The sequence below is a fragment of the Capra hircus genome, chromosome 5, assembly GCF_001704415.2.
Source record: "Capra hircus breed San Clemente chromosome 5, ASM170441v1, whole genome shotgun sequence".
Taxonomy (NCBI): domain Eukaryota; kingdom Metazoa; phylum Chordata; class Mammalia; order Artiodactyla; family Bovidae; genus Capra; species Capra hircus.
In genome coordinates, this window is record NC_030812.1 from 43679968 (window position 1) to 43705429 (window position 25462).

At 39.1% G+C, this 25462-nt stretch overlaps 1 protein-coding gene across 1 annotated transcript in view; it reads right to left on the minus strand.

Moving 5' to 3' along the window:
• LOC102185900 (lysozyme C, milk isozyme) overlaps positions 1 to 25039 on the minus strand; it is a 32014-nt gene extending 6975 nt beyond the window's left edge. The window contains exons 1-4 of the mRNA XM_018049034.1: positions 24904 to 25039; positions 23295 to 23459; positions 19895 to 19960; positions 18549 to 18611 (exon numbers count right to left, since the gene is read on the minus strand). Of these exons, the coding sequence (XP_017904523.1) occupies positions 18549 to 18611; positions 19895 to 19960; positions 23295 to 23459; positions 24904 to 25039 (430 nt within the window). The remainder of the gene's footprint in view (positions 1 to 18548; positions 18612 to 19894; positions 19961 to 23294; positions 23460 to 24903) is intronic.

Sequence of the window (25462 nt, forward strand, 5' to 3'; positions counted from 1 at the left end):
GCTGCAACTAAGCCCATGCACCACAACTATTGAGCCTGTGGTCTAGAGCCCGGGAGCTCAACTACTGAAGCCCATACACCCCAGAGCCAGTGCTCCACAACAAGAGAAGCTGCCACAATGAGAAGCCTGAGCACAGTAACTGGAGAGTAGCCCCTGCTTCCCACAATTAGAGAAAAGCCCTAGCAGCAGCAAAGACCTAGCCCAGCCCCAAATAAATATACAAAAATTTTAAATACATATATAACAGCAAAGACAAAAATCAAATTGGAGACATGTAGAGTAATGCCATGGAGAAGGAAATGGCAACCCACTGCAGCGTTCTGGCCTGGAGAATCCCAGGGGTGGTGGAGCCTGGTGGGCTGCTATCTGTGGGGTCACACAGAGTTGGACACGACTGAAGCGACTTAGCAGCAGCAGCGGCAGGGTAATGCCAAGGAACAGGTACCTGAAATGACTTCTACGAGAAATTTCAAATATCTGTTCTTTAATATTCCATCCAACAGGACTTAACACCAGAATTTTCTTTCCATGTTACTAATGGTTAGCAAGATTCTTACCTCATTGTTTCACATTCATGCCATCTGATGTTCATAAGTACTCTTTAAATTTCCCCAAGTAGTTAAAGGAGATTTGACAAATATTTAGGCATGAGCATCAGACAATTAAAAATGCTGAGTCTTTAAATATAAGTATTACTGTGGCAGAAAGATGGTCTGAGTCACACTGCTCGTTGACTCAGCATCTAGCTATAATTCCTTAATCTCCTATCTATAAAATAATGATAGTAACACCTACCACACTGCTTAGAAAAATGAGACTTACACTTCGGTCTTCTTTAGAGAGCTGCCTAGAGTAGTACCTTAGTTAGCCTCTGTCCTCCAAGGAAACAATAGCCCTGCCTCTCGCAGTGGGCTTGCATTTCCTGGGCTCTGGACATAGCATCCTTGGACCTATGACAGCTACTCATCCTCTCAGCTTGCCCTAGATCTTGCCCTTGGCCTGTCTTCTGAAACTGACCCTTTCTTCCAATTCTGCATTTCTCTCAATACAGGTATGATCTCAGGCAATTCTAACTTAAAATCATAATGATATTTAACCTGCTCATAATGTCTTTTTAGGCACTCTATATAGTATTAAACATAAAAAGTATTCCCTTCAGTTTTCTTTTATTCTATCAATTTTGATGAAATCATAGAGAAGATGAGCAATTAAGTGCCGAATGGAACAGCAGAGGTCTGAATGAGGTCAGGATGACCTTTGACAGGACACAGGCTTTAATTACAGATTTGGAGGCCACATATGTAAACTATACTGTAGACTTTTGGGTGGATATCTTTTTCAGATTAAGAAAACTTTCTTTTCTTTTCTTCCTAGTATAATAAGAGTTACTATCATGACCAATGCTAATCCCAATCAATACTTTCTAGTACAACAAAATAATCAGACAATTTTTCACCTTTATAAAATTAGTGTGGAAAGTTATATTAAACCGATATTGTGCTATATCTTAAACTCAATTTGTTCATGTAGTAACGTTTGTATATATTAAGTTAGTTCAGTTCAGTTCAGTTCAGTTACTCAGTCATTTCCGACTCTTTGCAACTCCATGAACCACAACATGCCAGGCCTCCCTGTCCATCACCAACTCCTGGAGTCCACCCAAACCCATGTCCATCGAGTTGGTGATGCCATCCAACCATCTTATCCTGTCATCCCCTTCTCCTCCCACCTTCAATCTTTCCCAACATCAGTGTCTTTTCAAATGAGTCAGCCCTTCCAATCAGGTGGCCAAAGTATTGGAGTTTCAGCTTCAACATCAGTCCTTCCAATGAACACCCAGGACTGATCTCTTTTAGAATGGACTGGTTGGATGTCCTTGCAATCCAAGGGACTCTCAAGAGTCTTCTCCAACACCACCATATATTGAGTTAACTTGCTAATATTTTCTTCAGAAGTTTTATACCTATTCAAGTTGCTGACAACATTTTTTACTATCTGCAAGAACTATGATATCCTCCTATCTCATTCCTGACTATTTTATTCTCTTTTCCTTGTTTGGGGTGCCATTTTTAACAGACATTTTAAGGAACAAAACTGGCTTTGATGATGAACTATGGTGACAGAAGCAAGGTCCGACGCTGTAAAGAGCAATATTGCATAGGAACCTGGAATGTCAGGTCCATGAATCAAGGCAAATTGGAAGTGGTCAACAGGAGATGGCAAGAGTGAACATCGACATTCTAGGAATCAGCGAACTAAAATGGACTGGAATGGGTGAATTTAACTCAGATGACCATTATATCTACTACTGTGGGCAGGAATCCCTCAGAAGAAATGAAGTAACCATTATGGTCAACAAAAGAGTCTGAAATGCAGTACTTGGATGCAATCTCAAAAAGGACAGAATGATCTCTGTTTGTTTTCAAGGCAAACCATTCAATATCACAGTAATACAAGTCTATGCCCCAACCAGTAACACTGAAGAAGCTGAAGTTGAATGGTTCTATGAAGACCTACAAGACCTTTTAGAACTAACACCTAAAAAAGATGTCCTTTTCATTATAAGAGACTGGAATGCAAAAGTAGGAAGTCAAGAAACACCTGGAGTAACAGGCAAATTTGGCCTTGGAATACGGAATGAAGCAGGGCAAAGGCTAATAGAATTTTGCCAAGAGAATGCACTAGTCATAGCAAACACCCTCTTCCAACAACACAAGAGAAGACTCTACACATGGACATCACCAGATGGTCAACACTGAAATGAGACTGACTATATTCTTTGCAGCCAAAGATGAAGAAGCGCTATACAGTCTGCAAAAATAAGACTGGGAGCTGACTGTGGCTCAGGTCAAAACTCCTAATTGCCAAATTCAGACTTAAATTGAAGAAAGTAGGGAAGTCCACTAGACCATTCAGGTATGATCTAAACCAAATCCCTTATGATTATACAGTGGAAGTGAGAAATAGATTTAAGGGGCTAGATCTGATAGATAGAGTGCCTGGTGGACAGAGGTTTGTGACACTGTACAGGAGACAGGAATGAAGACCATCCCCATGGAAAAGAAATGCAAAAATGCAAAAAAGAAAAATGGCTGTCTGGGGAGGCCTCAACATTCAGAAAATGAAGAACATGGCATCCAGTCCCATCACTTCATGGGAAATAGATGGGGAAACAGTGGAAACAGTGTCAGACTTTATTTTTGGGGGCTCCAAAATCACTGCAGATGGTGATTGCAGCCATGAAATTAAAAGACGCTTACTCCTTGGAAGAAAAGTTATGACCAACCTAGATAGCATATTCAAAAGCAGAGACATTACTTTGCCAACTAAGGTCCGACTAGTCAAGGCTATGGTTTTTCCAGTAGTCATGTATGGATGTGAGAGTTGGACTGTGAAGAAGGCTGAGTGCCGAAGAATTGATGCTTTTGAACTGTGGTGTTGGAGAAGACTCTTGAGAGTCCCTTGGACTGCAAGGAGATCCAACCAGTCCATTCTGAAGGAGATCAACCCTGCGATTTCTTTGGAAGGAATGATGCTAAAGCTGAAACTCCAGTACTTTGGCCACCTCAAGCGAAGAGTTGACTCATTAGAAAAGACTCTGATGCTGGGAAGGACTGGGGGCAGGAGAAGGGGACGACTGAGGATGAGATGGCTGGATGGCATCACTGACTCGATGGACGTGAATCTGAGTGAACTCTGGGAGTTGGTGATGGACAGGGAGGCCTGGCGTGCTGCGATTCATGGGGTCGCAAAGAGTCGGACATGACTGAGCGACTGAACTGAACTGAACTGAACTGAACTGGGGAGGCCTTACAAATAGCTGTGAAAAGAAGAGAAGGGAAAGGCAAAGGAGCAAAGGAAAGATATAAGCGTCGAATGCAGAGTTCCAAAAATAGCAAGGGGAGATAAGAAAGCCTTCTTCAGCGATCAATGCAAAGAAATAGAGGAAAACAACAGAATGGGAAAGACTAGAGGTCTCTTCAAGAAAATTAGAGATACCAAGGGAACATTTCATGCAAAGATAAGCTCTATAAAAGACAGAAATGGTATGGACCTAACAGAAGCAGAAGATATTAAGAAGAGGTGGCAAGAATACACAGAACTGTAGACAGAAAAAAAGATCTTCATGACCCAGATAATCACAATGGTGTGATCACTCACCTAGAACCAGACATCCTGGAATCTGAAGTCAAGTGGACCTTAGAAAGCATCACTACAACAAAGCTAGTGGAGGTGATGGAATTCCAGTGGAGCTATTTCAAATCCTGAAAGGTGATGCTGTGAAAGTGCTACACTCAATATGCCAGCCAATTTGGAAAACACAGCAGTGGCCACAGGACTGGAAAAGGTCAGTTTTCATTCCAATCCCAAAGAAAGGCAATGCCAAAGAAGGCTCAAACTACCGCACAATTGCACTCATCTCACACGCTAGTAAAGTAATGCTCAAAATTCTCCAAGCCAGGCTTCAGCAATACGTGAATCGTGAACTTCCAGATGTTCAAGCTGGTTTTAGAAAAGGCAGAGGAACCAGAGATCAAACTGCCAACATCCACTGGATCATCAAAAAAGTGAGAGAGTTCCAGAAAAACATCTATTTCTGCTTTATTGACTATGCCAAAGCCTTTGACTGTGGATCACAATAAACTGTGGAAAATTCTTCAAGAGATGGGAATACCAGACCACCTGACCTGCCTCTTAAGAAACCTGTATGCAGGTCAGGAAGCAATAGTTAGAACTGGACATTGAACAACAGACTGGTTTCAAATAGGAAAAGGAGTACATCAAGGCTGTATATTATCACCCTGCTTATTGAAGAATTGACTCATTTGAAAAGACCTTGATGCTGGGAAATATTGAGGGCAGGAGGAGAAGGGGATGACAGAGGGAAAGATGGTTGGATAGCATTACCAACTCGAAGGACATGAGTTTGGGTAAAATCTGGGGGTTGGTGATGGACAGGGAGGCCTAGCGTGCTATAGTTCAAGGGGTTGCAAATAGTCAGACACGACTGAGAGAATGAACTGAACTGAACTGAACTGAACTAAAGTCTGTTATAGTGTTTTTTTTTTTAAAAAAAGAACAGAGTTGCCTAACTGGACAAGTTTCCTTTTCTTATTCTTTGTCTTTATCTTAATGAAGTAATCAATCTTTGGAAAATATTCTCTTCTACTTGTAGAAGAATGGGGAAATAGAAATCAAGACCTTGTAGAATATTTTTTAAATTTTTGTAATTTTAAACAAAATTTGACAGTTGACTGTATAAAAATTTTTCTTGATGTAAAATTCACACAGTGTTCATTGGGAACATTTTTAAAATGTACAACTGAGAAAAAATTACAAGTGTGAGTTTTTGTCATATGTTCAGGATTATTGAATCATCACCACTCATTCCAGAACATTTTATCACCCCAAATAGTAATCCCCCTGTCCCCATCCTAAACAATTATTTTTTTTTGTTGTTGTTGTTGTTAACAGATTTCCCTATTCTGGGTATTTCACATGAATGGAAATATAGTGTGTTTCCCAGGTGATGCTGGTGTTAGAGAACCTGCATGCCAATGCAGGAGACGTAAGAGATTTGGATTTGTTTGATCCCTGGGTTAGAAAAATCCCCTGGAGGAGGGCCTGGCAACCCACTCCAGTATTCTTGCCTGGAGAATCCTGGAGCCTGGCAAGCTACAGTCCATAGGGTCACAAAGAGTCGGATGTGACTGAAGCAACTCCTCATCCGTACATACAGCTTGTTGCTTTTGTGTCTGGCTTTTCACTTTGCCTATATTTTCAAGATTCCTCATTGTATAGCACAATTAATACTTACTTCCTTTTTTCCGGCTGTATACTATTCTATTGTTTAGATATATTACTTTTATTCATTTGCTCATCAGCTGATGACTATTTGGGGTTTCTTTTTTCACTCAAATGCATGAGTGAGTGAGTGAGAGTCACTCAGCCATGTCTGACTCTTTGTGACCCCGTGGACTGTAGCCTGCCAGGCTTCTCTGTCCATGGAATTCTCCAGGCAAAAATAGTGGCGTAGGCTGCCATTTCCTTCTCCAGAGACTATCACACATAATTCTGCCTCAAACATACAGGTACATTCAAGTTTTATGTGAATATTTTCATTTCTCTTGGGTACACATTTAGGAGAGTACTTGCTGGGCCATTAAAGCAACCAACTCTTTGAGGAATTGCCAAACCAGTTTTCAAAGTGGCTGTACGATTTTACATCCTATCAGCAATGTATGAGGGTTCCAATTTCCCCACATCCTCACCAACTTATTTTTGTTTTCTTTAAAATTTTAGGCATCCAGGGCTGACCTGGTGGTCTAGAGATTAAGAGTCCACCTGCCTATGCAGAGAACATGGGGTCCATTTCTGGTCTGGGAGGATCCCACATGCCACAGAGCAACACGGCCCATGCATTACATCCACTGAGCCAGCATTCTAGAGCCCATGAGCCATGACTACTGAAGCCCACATGCCTGGAACCTGTGCTCTGCAACAGGAAAAGCCACTGCGGTGAGAAGCCAATGGACCTCAGCACAGAGTAGCCTCCACTCACCACAACTAGAGAAAGCTCTCACACAGCAATGAAGACACAATGCAGGCAAAATTAACAAAAATAAGCAAATAATCATAAGCATCATGGTGGGTGTAAAATGGTTCTGTGTACACTTGGGTTAGAGGAAATCTACTTGGATTAAAGCCAACATAGAAGTAAGAGTTGACAAATGGCAAGAAGAAGTCATGACGATGTATTTTGTACTTGTATTTCACCATGTAAAAAGTCAAACTACCTCCATGAACTTTATTTTTATGAACAAACACATTCTTGGGGGTAATCCAACTAGGCTCATGGAGGGATGCTCTCCCATGTCAGGTTTCAAGTAGAATGGGACTTTCCCCTTATTCTTTTTCTGATCTATCCCCTGTCCTGCTCAGATCCACATGGTGAGCCCTCTACTTTTGAGTCATCTAATCTGAATAGTAGTGGTGATTAATTTTTAAGGCCATGTTGGCTGTCCCATCTTGGCGACCTAGATCAACAGTAAGTAGGAAATGATTTTGGAAATCATATAATATTAATCTTAGAAAGCTCCTAAAATGGAAACCATGCTTGTGCCTAGTGCAGATACATGCTTGTGCATTCTGTAGAATTATAACTAGCCACTTGACTTACTTTTTATCTATCTGCCCTGATGGGTTGTTAATTTTTTTCCCTGACGGGCTGTTAATTTTTACTTTGTCACTTTATGTTTTTGTGTTGCAACCTTTATAAGCATTATGGAGGGTGTACAAAGCTCTCTCTGTGGTCTGAAACTGCTATCAGAGGACCTCTCGGGGGTTCGAGATGGCATTTCTAGTTGTGCCAGGCATCATTCGACTTCCCCCTCCCTCTTACCCCAGGGCCCATGGTGTAAGGTAGAGCCTGGGGATAGACTAAAAAAAAGAATGGGGGGAAAGTCTGACTCTTTGCAACTCCATGGACTGCAGGGCCCCAAGCTTCCCTGTCCTTCACTATCTCCCAGAGTTTACTCAAACTGATGTCCATTGAGTCAGTGATGCTATCCAACCATGTCATCCTCTGCTGCCCCTTTCTCCTCCTGCCTTCAATCTTCCCCAGCATCAGGGTCTTTTCCAATGAGTTAGCTCTTCCCAACAGGTGGCCAAAGTATTGGAGCTTCAGCATCAGTTCTTCCAAAGAATATTCAGGGTTGATTTCCTTTAGGATTGACTGGTTTGATCTCCTTGCTGTCCAAGGGGCTCTCAAGAGTCCTCCCAGCACCACAATTTGAAAGCATCAATTCTTTGGCGCTCAGCCTTCGTTATGGTCCAACTCTCACATCTGTACACGACTACTGGAAAAATCACAGCACTGGCTATATGCACCTTTGTCTGCAAAGTAATGTCTCTGCTTTTTAATACACTGTCTAGGTGTGTCATAGTTTTTCTTCCAAGGAGCAATTGTCTTTTAATTTCATGGCTGCAGTCATTATCCACTGTGATTCTGGAGCTTAAGAAAATAAAATCTGTCACTGCTTCCACTTTTTCTCCTTCTATTTGCCATGAAGTGATGAGACCAGATGCCATGAAATCATTTTTTGAATGTTGAGTTTTAAGCTAGCTTTTTCACCCTCCTCTTTCACCCTCATCAAGAGTTCTTTAGTTACTCTTCACTTTCTGTCATTAGAGTGGTATCATCTGCATATCTGAAGCTGTTGATATCTCTCCCAGCAATCTTGATTCTAGCTTGTGCCTCATCCCTCCTGTCATTTCGTATGATGTGCTCTGCACAGAAGTAAAATAAGCAGGGTGACAATATACAGTCTAGATGCGGCTGTACCAATCAACATTGCACGAACGTTTCCTTTTGTCCACATCCTTGCCAACCTTGGTATTTCTTGTGTTTTTGATAATAGACTTTCTAACTGATATGAAGTGATAGTGTGTTGTGTTTTTGATTCACATTTCCTTGATGATTAGTGATATTGAGCATGTTTGTGTATCTGTTGGCATCTGCATGTCTTCTTTAGAAAAATATCTATTTAACTCTTCTGCTCAGTTTTAATTGAAATTTATGCTTTTTTTTTGGCCACAGAGTTGCATGCGTTTATGTACTTTTGATAAAAACAAAAATATATTTTGGACTTGTCAGATACATAATTTGCAAATATTTCCTCCCATTCAGTAAGCTGCCTTTCCATTTTGTTGATGGTTTCCTTTGCTGTGCAGGGGCCTTTCAGTTATTGGTTAGTGGACTTTTTTAATGAAGTGCAGGAGCTGTTTCTGCTTCAAAGAAAAAAGTCATGTGGGGTATAAATACACTATTTCTTCATGGTATGTCTGTCTATAGACTTTGTTGACAATGCGCTTTTTTTGTATGTAGAAATTTTTATCTTCCTGTTCCCCCTCAACCCTCCCCCACCATATCAATTTAAAACACATGCAGAGTAAAAACACATTGTTAGATGCTGGGTGGGATACAGCAGATACAGCAGAAGTAGCAGACAGATAAGAAGGAAAAATGCATTACAGTGTCATGAAGTAGTCAGGGAGCTAAGAGAGCAGATAGGAGTCCTACAAAAAGGCAAATGGTGTGTGTGTACATTAAGGAAGGCTTCTTGGCAGTAGTAAAATCTGAACTGAATTTTAAAGAATAAGAAAGAAGTTGGATGATTGGATATAGCAGGCCTTGGAAATAGTACAGAAAGATTAGGGAAACAACAAGGACTGCCTGAGTGTAACAGGTAGTTTTAAATCTAGTCAACCTAGATGTCCATCAGCAGACGAATGGACAAGAAAGCTGTGGTACATATACACAATGGAGTATTACTCAGCCATTAAAAATAATACATTTAAATCAGTTCTAATGAGATGGATGAAACTGGAGCTTATTATACAGAGTGAAATAAGCCAGAAAGAAAACCACCAATACAGTATACTAACACATATATACAGAATTTAGAAAGATGGTAATGATAACCCTGTATGCGAGACAGCAAAAGAGACACAGATGTATAGAACGGACTTTTGGACTCTGAGAGAGAGGGATAGGGTGGGATGATTTGGGAGAATGGTACTGAAACATGCATACTATCATGTAAGAAACAAATTGCCAGTCTATGTTTGATACAGGATACAGGATGCTTGGGGCTGGTGCATGGGGATGATCCAGAGAGATGATATAGGGTGGGAGGTGGGAGGGGGGTTCATGTTTGGGAACTCATGTACACCTGTGGCGGATTCATGTCAATGTATGGCAAAACCAATACAGTATTGTAAAGTAAAATAAAGTAAAAATAAAAATTAAAAAAAAAATCTAGTCAGGAGGATCTGATTTTAACTCATTTGTCAGAGGATTGCATCACTACATACATGGATTTTTGTTGTTTGATTTAGTCACTACACTTTATTATTGACAAATCAGAAGATTCTAAAGGGTACCATATATTGGAAGAACTGGGTTAAATAGCAATGAGATCCTAGGGGAAAACATTTAAAAACTTCTTTTAGCCTATTTTAGTTTTCTGTTTCTTTAGATTAAATGCTTATACATACATTATATATGTATGTATATATGTGTGTATGTTTATAAATATATATAAAATATTTCAAATTTCCAAATGAAGCCTCAATTTACAGTAAATCAGTTCAAAGAAGAATTGTTATTTTTGCAAAGTCAATGTAACTTACAATGTAACTAGATTGTGAAGTGAAGTGAAATGAAGCCGATCAGTCATGTCTGACTCTTTGCAACCCCATGGACTGTAGCCTACCAGGCTCCTCCCTCCATGGGATTGTCCAGGCAAGAGTACTGGAGTGGGGTGCCTTTGCCTTCTCCAGGGGATCTTCCCGACCCAGGGATCGAATCCAGGTCTCCCACATTCCAGGAGGATGCTTTAGCCTCTAAGCCACCAGGGAAGCCCAAAGAGATACAACTCTATATGTTGGTTAACAGTCTAGATTCTGCATGGGTTTAAATCTTGGCTCTGCTAAGTAACTTGAGGCAAGATATCAAATCTCTCTGCAAAATGGGGCTAACAGTACCTTCCTCCAAGGATTGTTAAGGATATTCAAAAAGTTAAGATATGTAAAAGCACTTATTTAGTACAGGTAATTGCAACCATGAAATTAAAAGTTGCTTACTCCTTCGAAGGAAAGTTATGACCAACCTAGATAGCATATTCAAAAGCAGAGGCATTACTTTGCCAACTAAGATCCGTCTAGTCAAGGCTATGATTTTGCCAATAGTCATGTATGGATGTGAGAGTTGGACTGTGAAGAAAGCTGAGCACCAAAGAATTGATGCTTTTGAACTGTGGTGTTGGAGAAGACTCTTGAGAGTCCCTTGGATTGCAAGGAGATTCAATCAGTCCATCCTAAAGGAGATTAGTCCTGGGTATTCATTGGAAGGACTGATGCTGAGGCTGAAACTCCAATACTTTGGCCACCTCATGCGAAGAGTTGACTCATTAGAAAAGACTCTGATGCTGGGAGGGATTGAGGGCAGGAGGAGAAGGGGACAACAGAGGATGAGATGGCTGGATGGCATCACTGACTCAATGGATGTGAGTTTGGGTGAACTCCGGGAGTTGGTGATGGAGAGGGAGGCCTGGCGTGCTGTGATTCATGGGGTCGCAAAGAGTCGGACACGACTGAGCAACTGAACTGAACTGAACTGAACTGAAGCTCCCATTAAGGATTCCCTATCACTTTAGTTATTCCTTGTGAAGCAATTTCAGTTAAAATCTAGATAATTGGTGCTTCAGTAGATTTCCACAGGTTTACCAATAAAAAATATCTTTACAAACTTTTAATGTTGCTTTATAACGAGCAGTCTGCATCTTGACTATTACTCTATCTAAAAATATCGCAATGTTTTCAGAACCTAAGCTCTGAGGACTGCCCAGGAGTCCTGGCTCTATCACTAACTCATGTTAACTTCTACAGACTTCTTACCAACCTATGCCTCAGTGTCCTTTGCCAAATGGATAACCTAACAAAATTATTATAGATGTAAATGAGTTTATACAGGCACAGATTTAGATGATGCCAAATAGTAAGCACTCAATAAATCTGATATTATTATCAAATATTGAATATAATGCTCTCATACAAGCAAAAGTGTACCTATCTTTTTTAAATCATTAATTAACATTCCCAAATTGCTTTCCCAAAAGGTCTACTCACAAACAATTCATGAGAACACAGGTTTCACCACATCCTTAACAGGCCCAACTATGAAATATTTCTTTGCTTATCTGATACAAATATAACCACCCATTATTATCTGTTTTGCATTTTAATAATTACTAGCAAGGTCAAATACTTTCCCTTTCTATTTACTAGCCATCTCTTCTTTCATCTGTCTGTCCATGTCTTTTGTCCATTTATCAACTGCAGTTTAAAACTTTATTCTATTTTTTTAAATTTTTTGTTTTAAAGATATTAATCCTGCCTCATATTTTCTACAAATTTCCTTCTTCCTTTTTTTTTTTTTTTGCCCTTTTGAAATGTGTAAGTTATACACATCTTGCAAAATTTTTTTTGGTCTTTCTTTCAATATAATTTCTTCTAACACCTCAAATTTAGAAAGTCTGCCTTAGCCAGGACAGACAATCATTTCTCTAACTTTTTAAACAGGTAAATAGATTTTAAAGAAACATTTAGGGACTCCCCTAGCAGTTCATTAGTTAAAACTGCATTTCCAATGCACGGGGCATGGGTTTGATCCCTGTTTGGTAATAAGATCCTGTATGCCACATGGTGTGGCAAAAAACCCCAAAAAACCCCAAACAATTAACTATCATTAATAAAACTAGAATTTGTTTTGGTAAGTGCTATGAAGCACAATCTAAATGAAGTTTTCTTCTCAAAAGTTATCAATTTTTCCAATAGCATTTACAGAATTACTTTTTTGTTCCTTAAGAATAGTAGTGTTTCCCAATCTTAAATTTAAGTAGATAACCAAGGATTGCCAAATAACAGAAAAATGACTCTGGTATGAAAGATATAATCCACAGTAAACAAACAAGGAAACATAGAGAAGTCAACTAAAACCAAAAACAACCAAACTGTTATTATTTCTATGCTGTGTGCTGTGCTTAGTCACTCAGTCATGTCCAACTCTGTGACTCCATGGAGTAGAGCCCACCAGGCTCCCCTGTCTGTGGGGATTCTCCAGGCAAGAATACTGGAGTGGGCTGCCATGCCCTCCTCCAGGGGATCTTCCCAACCCAGGGATTGAACCCAGGTCTTCCTCATTGCAGGCAGATTCTTTACCATCCAGGCCACCAGGGAAGCCCAAGAATACTGGAGTGGGTGGCCTATGCCTTCTGCAGGGGATCTTCCAGACTCAGGAATTGAACCGGGGACTCCTGCACTGCAGGTGGATTCTTTACCAGCTGAGCTCCCAGGGAAGCTCTTATTATTACTATATACAAAATATAGTAAATATAGCCCATATTAATACTGTATACAAAATAAGAAATAGCAAACATGACACAATGATAAAAGAATATTCAAAAATGAAAAGGAGTTGTTGGAAATTAAAGCTATGATAACAGAAATGAAAAAAACAAACTCAGAGCAAGGTTAGACTAATGAAATTCTCATTGCCTCTGAAGACCTAGAGGAGATTTAAATGGAAGACATAGAGCAGTGGGGATTGCGAGGTACAAACTAGCATGTATAAAATAAACTGAGACTTCCTTGACTGTCCAGTGGCTAGGATTCATCACTTCTACTGCAGGGTGCATGTGTTTGATCCCCGCTTTGGGAACTAAGATCTCACAAGCCATGCAGCACAGTCCAAAATAAATAAGTTACAAGGATATATTGTACCATACAGGGAATATAGCCAATATTTTATAATAACTAAATGAAATATAACCTATAAAACTGTGAATCACTATGTCGTACACCTCAAACTTAGTAATATTGTACATGAACCATACCTCAATAAAGAAAAAAGAGCCCTAGAGTTTGGGAATTGAACTAATGATAGATACAAATAAAGGTAAGCCAGTATAACAAATATGCAGCTACTGGCTCTAGGGAAAATACAATCTTGCATAAGAGAAGAAAGTAATTGTATTTACAACTATGCAAATACTGAGTATTGATCTTAAAAAGTATATGGAATTACATTGGAAGGATGGGTTTTAGGGAAAGGTGCCATGTGTGATGAGATACAGAAGGAGGAAATAGAACTTAATCCTTAACTTCCACTTTAGGAACCAACATCAGGAACAATACGAGCCTGATACATAAAACCATGGGAGAAAATGTAAAATTCTTTGTTTGTTTTGTTTTTTTTGGGTCATATCTCACAGCTTCTGAGATCTCAGTTCCCAGGCCAGGGATTGAATCCAGGCAATGGAACTGAAAGCACCGACCTAACAGGTAGGCCACCAGGGAACTTCCTAGGATTTGTTTTTAAATTTAATTAAATTTATTTTTTGGCTGCGCTGGGTCTTTGTGCTGCGCAGGGGCTTTCTCTAGTTGCACCAAGTGGGGACTACACTCTAGTTGTGGTGCTCAGGCTTCTCATTTCAGTGGCTTCTCTTGTTGGAGAGCATGGGCTCTAGGGCGTGTGGGCTTCAGTGATTGCCGCCCAGGGGCTCAGTAGTTGCGGTGCCTGCTGCCTAGGTTTCCTAACATTAAGCTAAAAGAGTAGAACACTGTTTCATGTGAAGAGGGAAAAATGGGGAGTTACATAAAAATCTTGTAGAACTATCTGACTATAAACATTAACTTATAACCTCATAAAATTGTTAAATGATTTAAAATATAATTTGTTTAATAGACATATATTTAATTGAAAACATTGTATCAATATATGATATTAGTCACTCATGACTATAACTTTAAGTAATTCCCTTTGTGCCTGCTAAGTCTCTTCAGTCATATCTGACTCTGTGTGTGGCTATGGACCCTAGCCTGCCAGGCTCCTCTATCCATGAGACTCTCTGGGTAGGATACTGAAGTAGGTTGCCATGCTCTCCTCCAGGGGATTTTCCCAACCCAGTGACTGCATCTCTTGCATCTCCTGCACTGGCAGATTCACCTGGGAAGCTCCTTAGCAACTTTTAAAAAATATTTTTAAAGTCTCCTAAATACAAGTGATTGGAGAAGACTCTCATGCTGGGAAAGATTGAAGGCAGGAGAAGGGGATGACAGAGGATGAGGTGGTTGGATGGCATCACTGACACGATGGACATGAGTTTGAGCAAGCTCTAGGAGTTGGTGATGGACAGGGAAGCCTGGTGTGCTGCAGTCCATGGGGTTGCAAAGAGTTGGATATGACTGAGCGACTGAACTGAACTGAACTGAAATAAAAGTGGAAGAAATGTGCTCAGAGCTCAACTATAATTAGTGCCACATGAAAGCCCAGTTTTAATCTGTAATATCACTCAGCATTTCAAGTAATATCCTGAAGTGAAACTAAGCAACATCGGAATTGAGTTTCTTTTAAAAATGATGAAACTTTCATATCTGTTTTTACTTCGTTCTCTAAATAAGGGTGAAAATTTGGTTTGGGAACTTGATTGCATTAAAATAACAGGTATAAGTAAGACACGACATTTATCAAAAGCACTAAGCAAAATCTCCAACAAGAATTGCTTTCTCTCTTAGGCCAACTTTTGCTAATCTCTGGTTGTTTCTTCAGTCAGCCATTGTCATGGTTCAGTCCTGGTGCTTCTCAGATACATCCTATCTCTGCATCTGAGCTCTTACTCTTCAAGCCTCTCTCCCCTACCTTGACTCATTCTTCATGCACCCCTGGATATCCTGATATGAATAAACCCATTCTTTCCTGTTGATTCATATCAAAATGCTCCCAGAATCCTGAAATCTTAGGATGCACCTGAGTTGGGCCCCTTTGCTGTCCTCCAGGGGACTGGTCACATAGATTTGAGACCTGGCCCTTAAAGCCACAGAAGCTGCTATACTAGAAGTGAGATTGGAGAGTAAAAAACTCTCAGAATGACCAGCATGGGGGAATATACTAAATCCTCAGGGAGATTCATTCAAGCAGCTGGTTTTTATTGACCATATATCACGTTACAGGCACAGTTCTAGGTATTGGGAATGTGGGCATAAACAAGAGGAAAAACTTTTTGCCCTCCTTGCTGTAAAAACAGTGTCCCAGCATGGTATGTCAGAGATGAAATGCAGTAAAGATGTCCCAATGTGGAAGAAGGGGTGACTGCCTGAGGAGTATCAAAGCCTGAGTGGAGACCATCTATTCCATTGTGTGGCAGTGTTGGGAGATTGGTTACATACAGGCAAACTGATCAGGATATGCTTTAAGAATTTTAAGAAAAATGGGTACCTGCTTTCTGACTGTATTACAAGGAAGTTATCAACATAAAAGAAAATCTACAATTAACCTTGTAATATGGCATTGGAATTGGAGGTATTTTATGAACTCAGTTAGAGTAGATAAAATTAGGCAAATACATACATCTTCTAGCTCTTTCCTTTGATGGGGCATGGGAACAGTGCCACTCTAGTGCCCAGAACTGGTTTTTTAATACTGTTATCAACTGTGAGGGCTAAGAGCTTTTAGAGAAATACCTGATTCTAGGCTGAAGCAGGAAGAGAACAAGGTGAGCATTACAATAGCTTGTGCCAGAAAACAAAAAAGTGCCCAAAGAATGATGAGGTCATGTCAAGATGACGCAGAAGCTAGCTTGCAGAGGCTTTCTGAAAGGAGAAATATAAGGAACAACGTGAACATCAAAATAAATGATAGCAATGGATTATGACTCATTATAATTGGAATAAAGTAGGAAGCCAGGGGTCCATACTGATATAATAAGTACATGCAAAAACTGACATTTTGATGAGGAAGAAAATTTCTCAAATTTCTCAGATTTCAAAGTACCTCATCCTCTCCCAAGTACCTCACAGTGGAGGTGACTTGCAGACATTACCTTAATCAAATGATCAGTGTGAACATCATCCATAACAGAACATTTCAAAACTGCATGTCACCTAAAAGGACACAATGAGAGTGCATGATATCACATCTGTGGCATCCCTGCCAAAGACACATAACCTAATCTACTCCAGAGAATATCAGAAAAACCTTAGGCCATTTTACACCATAGATGGTTGAGGTCGTCAAAAGGGTTAAGGTCATAAACGTCATGGAAAAGATGAAGAAGTGATCTAGACTGAAGGAAACAGGAAAACATGACAACCACATATGACATGTGATTCTGAACTGGACCTTTTAATAAAGGGTTTATGGAACAATCGATGAAATTGCATAGATCAGATGACTAGGTGGTCTTAACTTGTCAGTGTTCACCTGATGATTTGGATGACGTTTTCAGGTTCTGTGGGAGTTAAACACTGAAGGATTCAGAGCCAAGGGCACTGTGTTGGCAGTGTATTCTCAAACTGTTCAGAAAACATAAAAGGTTGTACTGTATTTGCAAATTTGGGGAAAGAATGAGATTATTTCAGTCTCTTTAAAAAGTGGGAAAAACTATTCCTTTGAAAGTTATACTTCATCAAAAAAGAATAAATAAAAGAATAAGTAAAACATGTATAAAATGGTTACAGGCTTGAGCCCTGGGATACTCCAACATTTAAAAATCAGTCAGCAGAGAAACAGCCAGCCAAGAAAGGCTGAGTAGGAACCATCAATGAGACAGAATATAAAGGAGGAGAGCTGAAGAAGAACTTTTCAGAAATAGGAAGTGGTTCACTCTGTGAAATGCTGCTGAGAGATCAAGTAGGGTGAGCAGAAAACAATTGATCACTAGAACTGGCCCCAGTGCATCCTGGAAGGAGTCACGTTGGAGCCGTTTTCAGCTGAGTGAGGACCGCAGTCAGATTAAGGAGAGGTGAAAACACAAAGGGAGGTGAGAGCATGGAGTGGGTGAAATAGATATCGCACCCCAGAGGTGTTACTGGAAAGGGAGCAGAGAATGACGTTGCAGTTGGAGGGTTACGTAGAGGCCACGGAGAGTTCTGTGTAACAAGCCAGGTTACCAGGGCAGCATGGTGATGGACTGCATGTGGAGACACTGCCACTGGCTGGAGCAGAGGCCCTTCATCCTAGCCATAAAGGGGAAGGAAGGGAAGGCGGGCCCAGGGAAAGACGCGAACTCTATTACGGTGGCCAGGAGGGTAAAAATTTGTATGAGTTGCTTCTGTTCTGTCAGTGTGAAATGAGGTTAGATCATCTAGTTGAATGCAGGTGTAGAAGGCCAGTGGTTGGGCGTATGTGCTGGGACTTTGAAAAGAGAGAGGTAAATAGTGACAGTCAAAAAAGGAAAAGAAAAAAAAATTAGTGACCATCGTTTTGGTGAGTGGGGACACCAACACAGAAGGATTGCAGAGAAGTGACTAAGATGACTAGGCCGACTTGAGGGCCCAATTTAAATTTATGTTTATGAGGTTAAGGTGAGGGGAATTCCTTGGTGGTTCCATGGTTAGGCCCTAAAGAAGGAAATGGCAACCCACTCCAGTATTCTTGCCTGGAGAATTCCATGGACATAGGAGTTGGGCGGGCTATAGTCCATGGGGTTGCAAAGAGTGGACATGACTGAGTGACTAACACAAACACCCATGGTTAAGACTCCGTGCTTTCACTGTTCTGCTCCTTTTGACTGAACAGATGAAGGTTTACATGCCTACACAGGTGGGACTTTGCCTAAGATCAATTTGTTTAAAGATACTCATTATATTTTTGTTGAATACTGGAGCGTACTTGTATCATTCAAGATTAAGTCTGGGTTATTTCTTTGATTAAGAACTGAATGTACTAGATACATTTGATAATGAAGATTTTAGACAAATATTCACCAGCATTAGTTCTGTTAGCAAGCTGAAAAATGTTGTAGGCCTAATATCAAACAATAAACACGTGAGGTAAACGCCAAGCCTCTCAGAAGAAAGACTGCATGCTCTTGCTTCTATAAAAACATAATTTGTTTGAAGAGTGGTAGTGTAACCTTTTACTCAACTATTACTTCCTTTATATCAAAAAGAGACAAAATGAGCTGAAGTGAAAAATCCACTGTTACGCTCTGCAACCCTGAAGATGACTCCTGAGATCTTGGTTTTGACATTTGTTTCTCCATGCCACCCTGTAGAAAAAGATGAAACATATGGTAAGAAGGTTGAAACATATCTTCATTGTGTTATAGATACTTCAACTCCTTTGCCAGAACAAAATAGTTAATCAGTACATGAAATCAAGATACAGACAGATCCAAGTGTTGCTTATTTATTAACTGGAGACATGTATACCAAGGCCTTCACATCTCCCCCAAGGCTTCACTAGGGCACAGAATGCTGAACACAAATGTTGAGTCTTGTGCAATCCACAACAGCACTGCAAAGTGCAGTCCACATTTACTTAATTCCAAAACTAATTTTGAGATATGACAAGGTATTGGTATTATATGGAGAATTGTAAAGCCTCTAGAAATTCCCTAAAAAAAATTGAGTAGTAAAAGAGTAAGCTTCTGAATCTGGTAAAATGTTGTTTCTATGTAATACACTGTTTAGCATAAACCTAAAGCTACAGTTTTACCAGGGTCTTTGGGAATATTCCCTCAATTCTCTCATAACAGCAGGATGAATCAGCTCTCCTCTTTAGTGCTTAACGCATACTGTGCTCTATAACAGGAACTAAAGACTAATAAGATTAGTCTTATTCTAAAGACTAATTTACACAGTGTTGTAGGTCCATTATATTTCAAACACAAATGTACAAAGAAATTGATAGAAGAGTGGTCAGATTTGTGGTTATCCAGAGTGGGGCTTTAGGGCGGGGTGAGGGGTGAGGAACTGGACAAAGGCAGTGGAAGGTACTATAGACTTCCAGTTATAAGACAATAGTAGGGATGTAATGCACAACAGACCTTCCCTGGTGGCTGAGTGGCAAAAGATTGCAGCTGCAGTGCAGGCGACCCAAGTTTGATCCCTGGGTCGGGAAGACCCGCTGGAGAAGTAAATAGCAACCTACTCCAGTATTCTTGAATAGGAAATCCCATGGACAGAGGAGCCTGGCGGGCTACAGTACATGGGGTCCTGAAAGAACTGGACAGGATTTAGCAATTAAACAACAACACAATATACAATGTGATAAATATAATTAACACAGCTATATGTTATATGTATATAAAGGATGTTGAGAGTAAATTATTAAGACTTTTCATCCCACACAGAATTTTTTTCTTCTATTTTTCTAATTTTGTATCCATATGAGATAATCAATGCTTACTAAACCTATTGTGATAATCATTTCATGATGACTATAAATCAAATCACTATGCTGTACACCCTAAACTTTCACAGTGCTGTATGTTAATTACATCTCAGTAAAACTGGAAAGGGGGAAAAAAAACATGCCATGCTCTAACACCTTGTGGATCACTGACAACCTTCTTTGCACTTGCTACAGCTTGAGTGATGTCATCTTTCAGCAAATCTGAAAAAGAAGTGGTGAGAAGTGAAAACAATCTTCATAGAAATTTCATTTTAAGTTTAGGTTAAGTCAGCTTTCTCTTAGGCTGAGGAAAGAACAACTAAAATTATTTTTTAAAAGTCCATGTATCTGTGTGAATGTTGGAGGGAAACTCTTTCTTCATTCCATCTCCTTTGGTATGAAATAAAGCATTCTGTTTCTCCTTTACCAAAGTCAGTAGATGTTCAGGAACTATGAACTAATGTGATACAAGGAACCCTTTTTACTAGGCAGTGTAAAAACAAAACAAACAAGCAGAAACAGGTCTAGAGTTTTTTACTTAGCAATTCTAATGGAAATTTATCTTAAAAAAGTCATGGTATGTACCCAAAGATGTGTGTATAAGATGTTTCATAGCAGTTAATATAAAAGGAGAAAATCAAAACAGCCTAAGTGCTTAACAGTGAGAGATAGACTGAGGGTCTCCCTGATGGTCCAGTGGTTAAGAGTGTACTTTCCCGTGCAGGGGATGCTGGTTCAATCTCTGGGGGAAGGAAGATGTCAAATGCTGCAGGGCAGCTAAGCCTGCACATCCCAACTAGAAAGAAGCCTGCATGGCACAATGAAGATCCTGCCTGTGGCAACTAAGACTTCACATGGCCAAAAATAAACAAATGTTAAAAAAGAAGTGGATTGATAAATTATAGAACATCTACACAGTATAACTCTATTCATCTTAAAAAATAATAAAGATTGGTATTTGGTAACAAAAATAGTTTTGTGTAATAAAGAGCAAATTGTAAAGCTATAAATTTAGTACAATTTCTTTTATGTTGAAACACATTGCTTACATGTTCATATGTGGATACAAATGTGCATAATATAGCTTTAATTCATTTACATGAGTGATGTAGATTCTGAAAGAAGATATGGATACCAAAAGTTACCAGTGTTCATGCATCTCTTGGTAGTAAGAATTTCTATTCAATGACCACAGGTTATTCTATAATGTAAAATATTTGTATAAAATAAATTAACTGCATACAAAATAATATTCTAAAGATTAATCTTTTATTAGGATTTTGAATATTTAAAATATAACTATCAGTTTTTCAATATTTCTTCAATATTTTATGCAGTAAAGATTCATATGTTATCTCTAATTTAAAAGGAACTCAATAGAATATTTTTTTCACCCCATTTACACAAAACTGTTAATTAGCTTATTAGAATGATTATGCTTATATAGGCACTGGATTTTCTGAAGATGCAAACCAAAAAATTTAGAAAGGAAATGTCATAATGTTTCTAAATCAGTTTAAAATCACTCAGCAAACAATCCCATATATATGATATACATAAAAGAAGTAAATATGACAAAATGTAAGTAACTGTAAAAGTACATGATGAGCAAATTGATGTTTATTATGCTAATATTTCTAATTTTCCAAATATTTAAAACATTTCACAATAAAAAGTAAAAGTTATATTTTAAAAAGACCACATATATTCCTCTTTTTGGTTAACCACTAATACTTTTATTTTTTAATAAAGGAGGGTACATTGAAGAAAACAAACAAACTCCCACACAACCAAATTATCCCTAAACCTTCACAAACAAGGAAAGTAGGAGGAATGGCATTGTTCTTTACAAAGCATTAATATGTCCAGTTATGATGAAGTGATAGGTCACTCCAGAAACTCTGGTATGTTAACAAACAGCAAACTTTCATGATACCAGCTCTTTAATTTCTAACTTAAGGAATTATGAGGAGCAAAGTAAAGAGCTTCTAGAAGTTAAGATGGAGATTTTTTAGGTCCCTAATGAGCCCCTCAAGACCTTTTTATTTCTATTAAATCTTTTTTTTAATTGGAAGTTAATTACTTTACAATATTGTATTGGTTTTGCCATACATCAACATGAATCCGCCACAGGTATACACGTGTTCCCCATCCTGAACCCCCCTCCCTCCTCCCTCTCCGTACCATCCCTCTGGGTCGTCCCAGTGCACCAGCCCCAAGCATCCAGTGTCATGAATCGAACCTGGACTGGTGATTCGTTTCTTACATGATAGTATACATGTTTCAATGCCATTCTCCCAAATCATCCCACCCTCTCCCTCTCCCTCAGAGTCCAAAAGACTGTTCTATACATCTGTGTCTCTTTTGCTGTCTTGCATACAGGGTTATCGTTACCATCTTTCTAAATTCCATATATATGCGTTAGCATACTGTATTGGTGTTTTTCTTTCTGGCTTACTTCACTCTGTATAATAGGCTCCAGTTTCATCCACCTCATTAGAACTGATTCAAATGTATTCTTTTTAATGGCTGAGTGATACTTCATCGTGTATATGTACCACAGCTTTCTTATCCATTCGTCTGCTGATGGACATCTAGGTTGCTTCCATGTCCTGGCTATTATAAACAATGCTGCGATGAACATTGGGGTACACGTGTCTCTTTCAATTCTGGTTTCCTTGGTGTGTATGCCCAGCAGTGGGATTGCTGGGTCATAGGGCAGTTCTATTTCCAATTTTTTTAAGGAATCTCCACACTGTTCTCCATAGTGGCTGAACTAGTTTGCATTCCCACCGACAGTATAAGAGGGTTCCCTTTTCTCCACACCCTCTCCAGCATTTATTGCTTGTAGACTTCTGGATCACAGCCATTCTGACTGGTTTGAAATGGTACCTCATTGTGGTTTTGATTTGCATTTCTCTGATAATGAACTGGTCAACCACTTGTAAAAGAATGAAACTAGAACACTTTCTAACACCATACACAAAAATAAACTCAAAATGGATTAAAGATCTAAACGTAAGACCAGAAACTATAAAACTCTTAGAGGAGAACATAGGCAAAACACTCTCCGACATACATCACAGCAGGATCCTCTATGACCCACCTCCCAGAATACTGGAAATAAAAGCAAAAATAAACAAATGGGACCTAATTAAACTTAAAAGCTTCTGCACAACAAAGGAAACTATAAGCAAGGTGAAAAGACAGCCTTCGGAATGGGAGAAAACAATAGCAAATGAAGCAATGGCCAAACAACTAATCTCAAAAATACACAAGCAACTCCTGCAGTTCAATTCCAGAAAAATAAACAACCCAATCAAAAAATGGGCCAAAGAACTAAATAGACATTTCTCCAAAGAAGACATACAGATGGCTAACAAACACATGAAAAAATGCTCAACATCACTCATTATTTCTATTGAATCTTGACCTAAAGTATCATTCCGGTTTTCCCGTAAGATATTTATGGAAAAGCTTGAGTGAACCTTTTGGATAACCCAACAGGTATAACCAAGTGAGTCCTGTGCCATCACTCCACATTATCTTGTCTTACTGCTGCGGGGTATACAACAGGCATTAACTGCTCTTGGGGTTTTGCCATCATTGCACCACCAGCAGCTATTGATTTGAAATATCCCATAATCAGTGCTTTTGTCTCCATGATTGTAGTTTGTAGCACGTGTGTTGTAATTGCTTTCCCATCTGGCCAAACACATCCCTGAAAAAAAATTAATAGTAAACAGCAACACGACATAACTTATACTTCACAGCATAATTAGTTCTATTTAATTCTATTTTACTAACAACTTATTTTATAAGTATAAAGATGTATTTTATTTGTAAAATATTTTAACACTTTCGTGTTAAAGGGCCCTTAAGAGAATTCTTTTGTTAGCAAAACATTTGTTAATACTAATGAAACAAGTAACATATTTTTAAAAATATTAAAATAGATGTTTCCTCTATTGCTATTACCCTTCCCCTGCTCCCATTGCTCATGTAAGATTCAGCCTAGAATAGAAAAATCAACAGAGTTACTGAGTAGATTTTGTCATAACCAGTATATGTGTGAGCGAAGTTGCTTCAGTGGTGTCCGACTCTTTGCAACCCCATGGACTGTAGCCGGCCAGGCTCTTCTGTCCATGGGACTTCCACACAAGAATACTGGAGTGGGTGGCCACGCCCTCCTCTCAACCCAGGTCTCGAATCCATGTCTCTTGCGTCTCCTGCATCAGCAGATGGTTTCTTTTACTGAGCCATCTGGAAAGCCCAATTAGCGGCATATGCATACACTAATGGAAAAATACTTATATTAGGGAAAATTTTTTTTACGTATTTTTTTCTGGGAGGAAAAAAAAATTTCTTATGATACCTAAAGTTGAATTTGGATATCAAATTAGAATCCTGAAAAGAGTCATAGAATAGGAAAGACTATGTCATCCAACCATCCTTCTAGCCAGTTACTCATTCATTTAAAAATAGTTGTGGAGGAGAAATGTCTGAATTCAATCTGAAAAATACAGTGATGACTGACAAATATGGACTAAAATACACAGTCACTTTTCCTTAGGACACATCTTGAATGGAAGAAAATGAAAAATAATTCATCAACTAGAGTCAGAATAATGTCATTTCTTACTGCATTTCAGGGATCCTTATATAGATATTGATTGAGGGGAAATAGGTTCCATTTGTCCCTGTTTTAAGAGTTCAATGAAATTTTTAAAAAACTTTGCCCAACATCATGGTAAGGGCATTAAAAATGAGAAAAATACTGCCTTACTCAGGCTTGCAGAACTCAGGTTCCAAACTGGAAATGGCTAGAGTCAAATACCAAGGGCTTAGCAGACATATGTCAGGTTCTGAAATATATCTTATAGTCAGCCTCCATACGCCAGCTGGCAAATTCAGTGGCTCTAGAGGAGTATAGCAGTACCTGGCATGCTTAGAATGGTACAGAATTTGACCCTCCCATGCCTCAGTCCTTTACCTGGTACATCTGATTCTAAAGGAACCATTGATGTTTTATCCACTGTGAATGTACAAAACCTCAAAGAAATAAGAAAAGTCCATTACACAACATCCCTTTCTTATTATTCATCCTCTATTAGTATCTGTTCCACACTTGGCTCACTATTTTGAAGGAGGAATAGTTAACTTACACTTTGCCAGGCTGACTCCCTTATAGCCATCTAATCCAAGTCTTTTCAGAGTTCTGGCAAGCTCACACTTCTGAAATTTCTTGCCCCGAACAGTGACAGAAAGGAGGAGAAGCCCCAGAATAAGGACAGCCTTCATGTTGACTGACAAGCCAGATATCTAGGCTGGACTTGGTATTTAACATCTTTTCACTTCCCCCTTCTCTGATTAGTTTGGGGGCTCCACCCTTGGTGACATGTGGAAAGCAGGTCCTGTGTTTTGGTCCACTGACCAAAGTTTTCTTCCTTATGTTTAAAGGAATATGCTGATATCCTAAGTATTAACCAGCAAGAAAATACTAAAATGATATTGCTTAATGACCTTGCTCAGGAAGAACTGGGATTAGCACTCTAGCCCAAAGAAGAATTTCCTCCTATTTTATTACGAATTTGAGTAACTATAAAGAAAAAGATTACTGAATGAATATTTTATCCAACCAAAAAAGAACTCTAGTCTTTCATTAAATTTCTTTATGTGCTTTCACTATGTTGTCTTCTTTTTCACGTAAAATTATTTTATATA